Source organism: Rosa chinensis, chromosome 7 (genome assembly GCF_002994745.2).
Source record: "Rosa chinensis cultivar Old Blush chromosome 7, RchiOBHm-V2, whole genome shotgun sequence".
Taxonomy (NCBI): Eukaryota; Viridiplantae; Streptophyta; class Magnoliopsida; order Rosales; family Rosaceae; genus Rosa; species Rosa chinensis.
In genome coordinates this window covers 67,723,020-67,735,651 of record NC_037094.1, presented here as the reverse complement: position 1 = coordinate 67,735,651, position 12,632 = coordinate 67,723,020, and the positions used below count along the sequence as shown (strand labels likewise).

Here is a 12,632-nt window from a genome sequence, read left to right as displayed (position 1 = left end):
GCAGTTTTTGTTGAATGTTCTGAAAATTATCGATTTTGTGTTTAAAGTTATACTTGCTATCAGATGGCTTAAATCATGTGAAGCATGATGTTAAGGTTCAAGCAATATCTTTAAGCCATCAGTGTTCAGTAAATTTGCTTGAGTTTTTGGTTTTAGAAACATAAAGTAGGACCTAATATATGTTTACTTGTTGATACACATTAACATATATTGTATCACTTCTGGTTTGACATATGTGGATTGCAGGAGCTTGTGTTTGTGGTTTTGAAACTCTGCATTTTTGTTAAAATGTATACTGTTTCTTGCTCTGCATAAGTAACTGTGATCTGACCATGTTGGAATGGATTTTCGATTTAAGTTTGTTATCTGGCGCGCACTTCAGTAAGTTAAGTAGGTTTTGATGTTCTCTGGTGCAAATCATCGAGCATGATATGTGTGAGTCCAAGGGGGAGATTGTAAGATCAAATATGGACATAACACATATCATCATAAAGTAATTGATGATTAGCTTAATATCAATCCTAGTTTAACATGGATACAAACAGTAAATCAATACTAGTGACTTAATGAATAGTGTATCAATTCATTAAGGATAGTAATCTATTGCTTAGTCTACAAGGAAGGCTACAAGTTGTGATACATTAAGAATCTAACTAGGAAACCTAAACCGATATGGATAGCTTTAATGGGAAGCTTCTTGAGGTTTAAGTCACCTATATATACAGATGAATTGGTCCCTGATTACTACCGACGTTTTGCATATTGTTCTGTCCATTGAGAAGCAAGTTGGTAAGTAACAGAAGGCTATATTCAGTGTTCGTGTTTGCAGTTGCATAAGATGGAATCCATGCCAGTAATTGCTGAAGGTAAGCCTTAATCCCTTTTATGATTGTGTGCATATGTTGTGAGCATGTATATGGTTATTTTACATCACCGTCATAATGACTTTGTCTTGAGATCAATTACGAGTAAACCTCCAAGACACAAGATGAAAATAGTTTCGTTTTCAAGGCTAACAGTGTTGGATAGATACGAATCAACGGAGTTTGAGGCAGGAGGATACAGGTGGAAACTAGTGCTCTTCCCAAATGGAAACAAAGAGCGCGCGCAGCGCGCGTGGATAACCACATCTCTCTATACTTGGAGATGTGCGGAGAAAAAGCTATAAGAGCCGGGTACATTATCACGGTGGATTACAAGTTCTTTTTGCTTAATCAAAAGTGGAAAAGCTACCTAGTTCTTGAAGATGTCAACAAAAAGGAGAAGTATTGTATCTCTATAAAACCATTGTTGGTGGTTTGGCTGGTTTCGATCGATTCATCCCTCTAGAAGAGTTTCGTGATGCCTCTAATTAATGGTTATCTCATGGATGACTTTTGCGTTTTTGGAGCGGAGGTCTATGTTTCTAAAAGGAAAAGAAAAGGTTTGGGAGAGTTGCGTGAATTTGTGAATCTCAATACCGTTATGTACAAGCATGTATGGATGATTTCCGAGTATTCAAAGTTAAACTCTAAAATCACCGGAAACATCACATATATATATTTGCTCAAAACCATTTGTTGCTGGAGATCAGAAATATTGCATATGGAGGCTTGTGCTGTATCCCAAGGGATTAAAAGACTACTGGATCTAAAATACTTGTGGAGTTTACCCTACGCATTGTGGATCAAATATATGGCATGCCCCGAATTGGAATTTCGGTTGGAAGGAGTTGGGTAAACTAGAAGACAACCCGAAACTTCTTAAAAATGATTGTTGCATAATTGAGGTCGAAATCGTTATCCGAGGAATTATTATTGCATGAAATTTGTACACCATAAGCTGCAATGTCATAAAAGATAATTGCATAGTTGTGTAAGAATCCTATAGTACTATCATTTAGTCATATGTTTAGCATAAAAGTTTGTTTGTTGTTTGAGATCGAGATATTAGTTACTATAGTTCCCTATAATTTCTTTGAAAATGATGTTTGTGTATACATTCATTTAAGGCTAGTATGTTTCAAAAAAGTAAAAAAGAAAACAAAGACATGCTTACAATGGCCGCAAACTAATCGAATTGATCGAGATATTGAGCTCATAGCGACTAACGCCGTCTCCGGAGTCCCAACATAACTAATAATTAAGCTAACAAATATATAGATTTTGTGGAAAATATTCTTTTGTACTGTACGTGACGTCCAATCAAACCGGATATGTAACTGTATAGGGTGGCCGACAATGGAAAGAGAGAGTTGAAATGTGGAACCAAAAGTGAAGAAAAACGATACCAAACTTGGAGCCGAAGTTGAAGAATTTCTAGCATTGAAGATTACGTACAAATCAGAACAAGACCTCATCTACCTCAGAAATCTCCTGGGAAATTTAATCTTTGATATTTAACTGAATCCCGAGTCCACAAAAGTGGGAGAGTCACTAGTGGACCACAGTCAGGTGTTGGGCCTGGGACTGGTCCAAACTTGTTGGGCCAGGCTGGGGCCCCTACAAATAGAGCTGGGATTTGCAGAGGGAAGTGAAAACAAAGCGAGATATGGAGGAGAAAGAGAGAGAGTTAGGGATTCCCGCCAAACAAGACCGGCCGTAACACTTCCCGGGCATAATTTCCCGCCATATTAAACATTCCTCTTTATTCCAACCCTCCTTTCTTCATCATACATACATACTTCTCTCTTCACCCACAGGGCTCAATACACACTCTCACACAGTTAGTTAGGTTAGAGAGAGAGAGAGAGAGAGAGAGAGAGCAATGTCACGTCGTCGAAGCAACGGCGCATCCCCATTGGTTAACCCACAGCGCCAAATCACTTCCTTCTTCGCCAAAGCCACTTCCTCTCCATCTCCAATCCCTAAATCTAAATCTAAACCCAGCCCGGGTTCCAGCCCTAGCTCCACCACGCCTTCGCCTCTCCAATCCAAGCCTAAGCCCGATCCCGATCCCAATCCGAAGAAATCGTTGTACGGCCAAGAGGTGGTCGGCAAGAGGATCAAGGTGTACTGGGCGAGTGATAGGGCCTGGTACGAAGGCTGTGTCAAGTTGTTCAATAAGGAGAGTGGTAAGCACTTACTTCAGTACGACGATGGCGACGAAGAGACTTTGGATTTGGCCACCGAGAAAATCGAGTGGATTCAAGAGACCGTCCAGACCTTTAAGCGCTTGCGCCGCGGTCCTTTGCCCACTCCCGAGGCGGAGGAGGAGGAGGAGGTCAAGGAAGACAGTGATGATGATGATTCCGGCGATGAGGATTGGGGAAAGAGTGTGGAAAAGGAACTAGTTGAGGAGGAAGACGAGGTTATGGAATTGGAGGAGGAGCAAGATGATGATGATGATGATGAGGGACTCCAGCCCAAGCCCAAAGGAAGGCGCGGCGGCTCCGGTGGTAAACGGAAGTTGAGCGGCGGAGGGAATTTGGGGTCTGCTAAGAAGACCAAGACTGGTGGACATGTAGCCACTAATGGCCTCAAGCCTAATTTGATTCAGCCTACTACTACTACTACTAATGCTGCTGAGAGTAAGTAGTAGCTATCTAAGTTCTCATTTTGTTTTATTTGATTTTGTTTACGGATAGAGAAATGTGCCATACAAGGAATAATGGATGTTTTGTTGTACAGAATTGCTACATTTTAATGGGGGTTCCTTTGCTTATTTAAATTGCGTGTATTTTCATGATTATGGGTCTGCTTGAATTGTCATTTCTATATTGAAATTGTTATTCTTTGCCAGACTTTAGAATATTCCACAATCAGAATTAAATTGCCAAGACTACTGTACCAATTTGAACTATGTTTTCAGGCTAAATGTGGATGTGATTGTATTTCATTACAATCATTTTTCTCTCTATTTATTTAGATATACCTTTTTCAGTGCCATCACAGGATGCCCAAGTTAATATACCTTGATTTGGTCACTCTACCTAGAACCAATAATGTGATTATGCATATGGCAATGACAGCCTTATAATATAGGTTTATGTCTAATGCCTTACTGAATTTGAGTGTGCTTAACTGTAGGCACAAAGGCGGTTAATGGTATCAATATTGGTGATGCCTCAGAAAGGTTTAGCAAGCGTGAAGCTGACAAGTTCCGTTTCCTTGGGGAGTAAGTTCTTAAACTTACTCATTATGCATTCCTAGGCCTCTCCCATTGTATGCCTGTTTTAATTGGTCATTGTGCAAAATAAAAATAAAAAAATAAAAAAGAGAAGAAGATGAAGAGTGATACAAGAAAATGGCTATTTCGTTATTGCATCACTGTTAATTTCACACTTACCTTATATATATGGTACAATGCTATACTGACAACATGAGTCACAATATTTGTTGTCACCCCGTGATCATAATAAAAGGGAATACTTTCACATTAGCATGCCAATTCTGAATTTATTTTCTTATTTGGAGGCATTTAGCAAATGTTCATTTTGATTCCGAGCTTCATACATGTATTCAATTGCTTTGGTCTGGATACAGAAAACGCAGGGATGCCAAAAAAAGACAACCTGGGGATGCAAATTATGATCCAAGAACTCTATATCTACCTCCTGATTTCTTAAAGAATTTATCAGGTGGCCAGGTAATTACTTTTCGTTAAATAGGTAGTATAAAGAGATTTGAGGCACTTTTTCATCATGAACAATATTAATCTAGTGGTATGTACTCAGAGACAATGGTGGGAGTTTAAGTCAAAGCACATGGACAAAGTTCTATTTTTCAAGGTATGCTTGTCCTTTATGGTATCCAAGTAGTTGTATGTTATGGCACACAAATTCTCAGGGTAACTGCTCTAGTCGAATGATGAAAATCTTCTCCTTTTGTTTTCTTTTTTGTGCAGATGGGCAAGTTCTATGAACTTTTTGAAATGGATGCACATATAGGAGCAAAAGAACTTGATCTTCAATATATGAAGGTAATTGATCTTGAAACTTTATCCTGATGCTGACTATTGTGTGTGTGGAGACATAACTTTGGATCTTGACCGTTCAGTGTTAAGATTAATTTATTTGTAAAGGCGTCCAATGTAAGAGATACAAGCTTCTCTCTTCTGAATAGTCTGAGATTTTTATCAGCATTGTTTTGGATTCTATAGAGATTTTTAGTTGTTTGTTTCCCAAGTAGTAATTTGACCTTGTTTAAATTTAGGGTGAACAACCCCATTGTGGATTTCCAGAGAAGAACTTTTCAATGCATGCGGAGAAACTGGCTAGGAAGGTCAGCTTTATTCGTGTTGTTATATCTCGAGACATTTTTGTAACTTCATCAAAGTTTAACATTTTCATTGGCATAGCAGGGTTACCGAGTTCTTGTCATAGAGCAGACAGAAACACCTGAACAGATGGAGCTTCGTCGCAAAGAGGGTGGCTCTAAAGATAAGGTATGCTCATTTTGCATAGAATCTCTGAAGTTTTCAGTGAAACTAATCTTATCCGTTATACCCGTATGTTTTTTCTTCTCCTCTCAGGACAGCCACCTTTTGATAACCTATTTTCAAAGTTTATTACAATGCACCATATAATTTCATTTTCATCTTGAAGGTATTCATGAAAACTGGTCCAAACTTTTGAGTTTTTCTTTGCAGGTTGTGAAACGTGAAGTATGTGCAGTAGTTACAAAAGGAACACTAACTGAAGGAGAGATGCTGTCCGCAAACCCTGATGCTTCTTATCTAATGGCAGTGACTGAAACCTCTCAAAATTTAGCAAACCAAAATGGCGAGCGTATTTTTGGAGTTTGTGTGGTTGATGTTGCTACCAGTAGGGTTATTCTTGGACAGGTAGGATCAAAATATGTCATCTTTTGCCTGTGTTTGTTTGGAAATGTGTGCCTGCTCTAATTGGTCTTTCTTCATTTCCTTTGTCATTATCTGTTAGCTGTTTGAGGACATATGTGATCGTCAGAATTGTGATATTGCTACTCCTTTTTGCTGCTCGTAAGCCAAATAAGATTTCTCATGCTTGTGTCCATATATGATAATGTCCTTTCTCGTTTGCTTCTTATATGTCAGAATGTGTGCCTGCTGTAATTAGTCTCTCTTCATTTCCCATATTTCTTATAGCTGTCTGAGGACATATGGGATTATCAGATTTCTGATATTGTTATTCCTTAATCCTTATTGCAATTTCTGCCCATATATCATAATGTACTCTGTATCTTGGCTGCCTAATGAGTCACAAGTTTATGTATGGTTATGTTTTTGACTATTGTTTATCCATGTGCCAGTTCGCAGATGATTTAGAGTGCAGTGCCTTGTCTTGTCTCTTGTCTGAATTGAGGCCCGTGGAACTAGTAAAACCAGCAGAACTACTTAGTCCTGAGACAGAAAAAGTACTGCTAAGACATACAAGAAGTCCACTAGTGAATGAGTTGGTTCCACTTCTGGAATTCTGGGATGCTGAGAGAACTGTTTGTGAAGTTAAAAGTATCTATAGCTGTGCTGATGATTCTCATATGGAAGAACATGGCTTGGGCTGCATGCCAGATGTATTGTCTGAGCTTGTGGGAGCCGGGGAGGATGGCATCTGTGCACTTTCAGCTCTTGGGGGTGTTCTTTTCTACTTAAAGCAGGCTTTTCTAGAAGAGACATTGCTTAGATTTGCAAAATTTGAGTTACTTCCAAGTTCTGGTTTTGGTGGTATCATATCAAAACCATACATGGTTCTCGATGCAGCTGCACTAGAGAACCTGGAGATTTTTGAAAACAGCAGAAATGGAGACTCTTCAGGGTAAAAGTTTTATGTCTAGTTAAAATTTTCTTGTTTTCTTTCATTGAAATCTGGATTCTTAGTTATTGTATTTCTCTCTGCAGGACAATGTATGCGCAATTGAATCACTGTGTGACTGCATTTGGGAAGAGATTGCTTAAGACATGGCTTGCAAGACCTCTGTATCATGTAGAGTTAATTAAGGAACGCCAGGATGCTGTCTCAAGTTTACAGGTAAATGTCATAGACATCTTTTCTTTCAATTTTCTTTTCCCTGCCGCTGAAAGTTTCCAAGATCTTGCTGGTGCTCTAGCTTTCTTTCTTGTTCTTCAATGTATAATGTATAAAGTATGCAGAGGGCTTAAACTGGACGCCATGCACTTTGGCCTTTGTTGTCATACAAATTTTCTAATGTATGCTTCTTTGTAGGGAATCAACCTTCCTCACGCACTTGAATTTCGAAAAGCAATGGCTAGGCTTCCGGACATGGAGCGCTTGCTTGCACGGGTCTTCGCTAGCAGGTAACGCTAGAAACAGCCAGTTGGTTTTAATGTCAAATTACAACTATAGTAAACATATGCTTATTGATACCATACTGATGGTTCAAAAGAATGATTTTCACTAAACTGAATGTGATGGAATGCAGTAAAGCTACTGGAAGGAATGCAAACAAAGTGGTTTTATATGAGGATGCCGCCAAAAAACAGCTCCAGGAGTTTATTACAGCTCTACGCGGTTGTGAATTAATGGCGGCAACAAGTTGCTCTCTTGGTGTCAACTTGGGAAATGTTGAATCTCGACAACTTCATCATTTGCTGACACCTGGTATTATTTGCTTTTTGTGTTTGGAATTGACGATTTGTATAATTTCAATAGTTTGGCTTCTTCTATTTGTTTTGGTATATGCATATATATTATTCATTGTTTTCAAAAGTCTTGGTATTTCATTGTTTGCAGGTAAAGGTCTTCCTAATGTCAACTCAGTTTTAAAGCACTTCAAGGATGGCTTTGATTGGGTAGAAGCCAATAGTTCAGGTCGTATAATACCTCATGAAGGAGTTGATACTGAATACGACGCTGCATGTGGAAAAGTAAAAGAGATCGAGTCTCATTTAACTAAGTACCTTAACGAACAGAGGGAATTACTCGGAGATAAATCGGTAAGAACGTCTAGGAAACAATTTGGTAATATTTGGTTCTTCTAAGTTCAATTTCACCAAAATGTGGTATTCTGTTGGTTGGTTACAGATCACTTATGTCACAATTGGAAAAGAAGCATACCTATTGGAAGTTCCAGAAAGTTTGCGTGAGAGTATACCTCAGGATTATGAATTACGTTCATCCAAAAAGGTAATAGAGAACTTGTAGATGATGAATAAAACAGACTAGATGGTTGTTATATGTTAGATAACCAGTCTTCCTTCTCTTTCTTCCTTAAAAATGCAGGGTTTCTTTAGGTACTGGACACCAAATATTAAGAAGTCATTGACTGAGCTCTCACAAGCTGAATCTGATAGGGAGTCCTCACTTAAAAGCATTTTGCAGAGGTTAATTGGACAATTCTGCGAGCATCATATTAAGTGGAGACAGTTGGTCTCTGTGACTGCTGGTATGCTATCATTGCCTTGCAGTCAACAATTCCATGAATCTAAAATATTTGATGTTTATCTTTCGTCCATGGCTGATGTTGACCCTACATATTATTGTAGAACTGGATGTTTTAATCAGTCTAGCAATTGCAAGTGATTATTCCGAGGGACCCACCTGTCGGCCTGTTATCATGAGTTCATCAGATACAGATGAAGTACCCCTCTTGTCCGCAAATAGTTTGGGACATCCTGTTCTTAGAAGTGATTCTTTAGGAAAAGGTACATTTGTCCCCAATGACATTACTCTTGGAGGTTCTGGTCATGCAAGCTTTGTCCTTCTCACTGGCCCTAACATGGGTGGGAAGTCAACTCTGCTTCGCCAAGTTTGCTTGGCTGTGATTTTAGCCCAGGTAAGATGGTAGTCTTTTATTGTGGTCTGATTTATACTCGGTAATTTTTGCCTCTAATTTGTAGTCATTTCATTGCTTTTTGTTCGTCAGTTAGGAGCAGATGTGCCTGCAGAGAGCTTTGAGCTATCTCCTGTTGATCGAATCTTTGTTCGGATGGGTGCTAAAGATCATATTATGGTAGGCCAAAGTACATTTCTGACGGAGCTGTCAGAAACTGCAACAATGCTGGTGAGATTCCCTTAATCTTGATAGTAACTCAGCACAAAATAGCTAGATATTATAATGTACTGTACTGATTTCTCAGGAAAGAGAACGCAACCATAAAAAATTAATCATTTGAACACATTTAATTGATACTTGCCATGTCATTTGGAGATTTAGTTTTGTATTTTTGTCAAATTTGGAGATATATGATTGATATATCTCATGAATAGAAATGAAATATTACTGAGGATTGATCTGTTACCTTATCCACATCTGATCTTGACCATTATAGCACTCTATGAAGAAGTTCAAAAGCACATCTGTTTTCTTAGTTACTCAAATATATGAAAGCTTATAAAAAAAATGTCGAACTATATGTCTCATCTTTGTGTCAGTTCCCTGGGTCCTGAAGTGTATAATTCTGATGAGCCAAAATTTATAACCATATATGTTTTGATTTAAGCATTTTATTATTTTAAACTTGTTTTTCAATTTCTATGCAGTCATCTGCTACTCGTAACTCATTGGTAGCACTGGATGAACTTGGACGTGGGACATCAACTTCAGATGGACAAGCCATTGCGTAAGTGTCCATCATACTATCATACTGAATATTTATATATGCTTTTGGCTTTGACAAAATCAGTTATTGAGATTGATTTTCACTAAATTGTCAGGGAATCAGTTCTTGAACATTTTGTCCACAAGGTTCACTGTCGAGGAATGTTTTCTACTCACTATCACAGGCTAGCTGTTGATTATCAGAATAATTCTCAGGTAAGGTCTTTTTCTTCTGTCGCTGAGTATTGTAACACGGTTCTTAATAAGATCATGTATTGGATTGAATAACAACCACTAGGGTTTACATTTTTGATATTTTTTTTATCTGCATCTGTGTCTTTAAATATTGCCTTCTGTGTTTATCCAATTAGGTTTCACTCTGCCATATGGCATGCCATGTTGGAAATGGAGATGCTGGTGTAGAAGAAGTGACATTTCTTTACAGATTGACTCCCGGTGCTTGTCCTAAAAGCTATGGTGTCAACATTGCTCGGTTAGCTGGTAAGGATCTTTGCTTTTCTGGGTTCCATACAAGAATCCTTAACACAAGTCAGTACAATTAGTAGTGAAGATGTAAATATTGGTTCTCCTTTGATCTAGAATAGCAGAAATGATCTAAATATGGGTACCTTTATTGTCTCATCTGCATTATTCCTGGACATATGAAGCATTGTTCCCAGCTAGTGTAGTTTATGGACAATTTATCATGCAAGTAGGATAGAATATGATATGCATGATTGGGAAAATTTACGAGTATCAAACATTGTTGCATACTATAAATGCTCTGCGGAACCTTGAATTTTACTCATCTTTAATTATTAGTCAATTCACTAATTGTTTCCTTTGAAATAGAGCTCCAGTTCTTACTATCTTTTGCTTCAGGACTTCCTATTTCTGTGCTTCAAAAAGCTGCTGCTAAGTCCAGGGAATTCGAAGCTGCATATGGTAAACACTTGAAGCAATCTGAAGATAGCTTTCCCTTTCAAAGTCCAGTTAACAAGATGGTTGAGTGCATCCAAAAGGTTACCAACATCGTGGCAAAGTTGACTAGTCACGAGTCTACTGAGGGCATCAACATTGACTCCCTGACTGAAGTTTGGCATAAAGCAAGATTGCTTGAGCAACAAAGTTGAGATGGATGGTGCACTTTTAGTACTTTCAAGTCTCAGGTAACTAAATTTTGGCACTCCATGAGGATTTTGACAACTTTTTTCACTACTCGGGAACCATTTGTTGGAGGGCAAGTTCAGTCATTGATAGAATGTCCGACTGAAAGAAGAATGCATATGGCCTGCGTCTGCTGATTGGATTGACCAACTCTTTAGATTCCAAGTTAGATTTACCGCAAAGATTTGGGGCAATATATTTGTTGAAGCGAGGAGAAGGTAGTTATCCTCCTCTTCAATTGTAAATGATGGTTGTAATGTCAATGTGTTGGTTCAAATTTTTGAGAGCCAGGCTGAGGCCGAAGGTTGTTGATTAATTTCCAAGGTGAATACAATTGGTAGATTAGGTTGTTCATCCTACTAGTAACCTAAATGCAGTTGCTGAGTTGCAGTTTGTTGATGATATTGAATTGTTGTGATTGTTGGGTATAATATGTACATACCTGCAAAGACTAGGAATTAAAACAGTATCACCATTACTGAACTGGTGGATTGTCAACTTGTGTTAGTACTTGGAGTAAGGAGGGCGAAGACTACCAGTAAGCACCACAAAGAGGTGCCTCACAAGTCACAAGCAAAACCACAGTAAACTGCAAGCCAAAACCATTATACATATGGTATACTAGATAGATGCCTGTCCATTGTCAAGGTCGGTCTACTGCTATCTAGTTTCTCGGCATAAACCCTCAATCAATACCAATCAAGTGTTTGACAAATTCAGATGATACCAGTTGGGTATTATTTCAGATACATGAGGACTAAGGTCTTTGTATGAATTTTTGATAGTTGCTGGTGCTACTCCGGTAACGTCTGCGATATCTTTGAGAGGCCTCTTGTTACTATCATCTGAAAGCTGAGTGATGATGTAAATCACTGCTGCGGCTATCGATACAGGGCTCCTCCTTATATCAAATTCTTGCGACTTGTGCACAGCTTGTTGAGCTGCTTTGATTGCTTGATTGTTCAAGCCAAGAGAGGAACAGAATCGCCTCATATAGTTCCCAGCATTTGCTACTGGAAATGGCTTCTCCATTAACCCCAGTTGCTTGATTATGTATTCCTTTGCTCTACCAATCTCTTTCTTTGAGGCTCCATTCGCGACGGAGAAGATTTCCTTGAGAGTTCTGGGCTTTTCTTCATGTTTACAAGCAATGTATAGGCAAGCAGCCAATAATGCATCTTGGTTTCTTCCCTTGCTACACCTATGATCTTCAAGAGTCTTGTACATTTCATTTGCCCGGTTCTTGATGGTTGAAACAAGGCCCAACCTATCACACATTGTCTCGATGGTTTTGAAGGCCATTATCAAGCCCCGGTCCGGATCCCTATTCGGAGCACGGAGGACCTCTCCGTTGGGCTTGGCCATGACGGTGGACAGTCCGCCACCGGACAATAGTGGGTTGGCTGCAGCACCAACACGGTTGGGGTCGTCGCGAGTATTGTCGTCGGCGAAGGTTCGCCACTCGTTGGTCTCGTCGATGTAGTGGGACTCGAGCACTAAGCCGCAGTTTTTGCAGACGGCGTCGCCGGTGGAGTGGTCGAACACCACATCGGTTTGAAAGCCGCATTCGTGGCAATACATCCTGATTTTTCGACGTTAATGATCTGCGTACGTTAACGGCGAGGTCTAGTTGAGAGCGCCGGGGGTGGAGTTGGGGACGGCGATGCCGACGCCTTTGGAGTGGGAGAGGGGGCGGTGGTGAATTGGCGCGAAAATGAGGTGGGGGTTGGGTTAGTCTAGGGTTTTGGGGGAAGATGACCGGAGTGGGACTGTACCGTTTTGAGGGTTATGGTGTGCATTCAGACCCTGTTGCACCTATTTATAGACAGACACTCAAATTCTCTTTCCCCATACAATTAGGGAGGTCGTGTCCAAGTACAAATAGGAAAGTCTAGTCGTGTCCAAGTACAACAAATAGGAAAGCTGGAATTTGAAAGTCCAAGTAGAAGAAGCTGGAATTTGAAACTAGCCGTGTCCAAGTAGAAGTCCAGGCTGGAATTTGAAACTAGT

At 39.4% G+C, this 12,632-nt stretch overlaps 2 protein-coding genes across 2 annotated transcripts; one reads left to right on the top strand and one right to left on the bottom strand.

The window, feature by feature from the left end:
• Positions 1-2,384: 2,384 nt before the first annotated feature.
• On the top strand, positions 2,385-11,026 carry LOC112176461 (DNA mismatch repair protein MSH6). Its single transcript, XM_024314389.2, has 21 exons — positions 2,385-3,508; positions 4,008-4,095; positions 4,464-4,566; positions 4,655-4,708; positions 4,825-4,899; positions 5,133-5,201; positions 5,281-5,364; positions 5,569-5,763; positions 6,210-6,712; positions 6,796-6,925; positions 7,121-7,212; positions 7,338-7,516; positions 7,649-7,851; positions 7,940-8,041; positions 8,138-8,300; positions 8,401-8,690; positions 8,781-8,918; positions 9,398-9,477; positions 9,572-9,671; positions 9,827-9,956; positions 10,338-11,026. The coding sequence occupies exons 1-21, from the start codon at positions 2,746-2,748 to the stop codon at positions 10,586-10,588; spliced, it is 3,792 nt and encodes a 1,263-aa protein (XP_024170157.1). The 5' UTR covers positions 2,385-2,745; the 3' UTR covers positions 10,589-11,026.
• A 45-nt stretch (positions 11,027-11,071) lies between these two features.
• LOC112176462 (transcription initiation factor IIB-like) lies at positions 11,072-12,492 on the bottom strand. The gene has a single exon (XM_040511665.1). The coding sequence runs from the start codon at positions 12,201-12,203 to the stop codon at positions 11,322-11,324; it is 882 nt and encodes a 293-aa protein (XP_040367599.1). The 5' UTR covers positions 12,204-12,492; the 3' UTR covers positions 11,072-11,321.
• Positions 12,493-12,632: the final 140 nt, after the last annotated feature.

What these genes read in the sequence shown, in the direction of transcription:
- LOC112176461 (XM_024314389.2), top strand. Translation starts at nt 2,746, where the DNA reads ATGTCACGTCGTCGAAGCAACGGCGCATCCCCATTGGTTAACCCACAG. An exon ending in AAGTTCCGTTTCCTTGGGGA is followed by an intron (nt 4,096 to 4,463) that starts GTAAGTTCTTAA and finishes GTCTGGATACAG; the next exon opens with AAAACGCAGGGATGCCAAAA. An exon ending in TGGCTGTGATTTTAGCCCAG is followed by an intron (nt 8,691 to 8,780) that starts GTAAGATGGTAG and finishes TTTGTTCGTCAG; the next exon opens with TTAGGAGCAGATGTGCCTGC.
- LOC112176462 (XM_040511665.1), bottom strand. Translation starts at nt 12,203, where the DNA reads ATGTATTGCCACGAATGCGGCTTTCAAACCGATGTGGTGTTCGACCAC.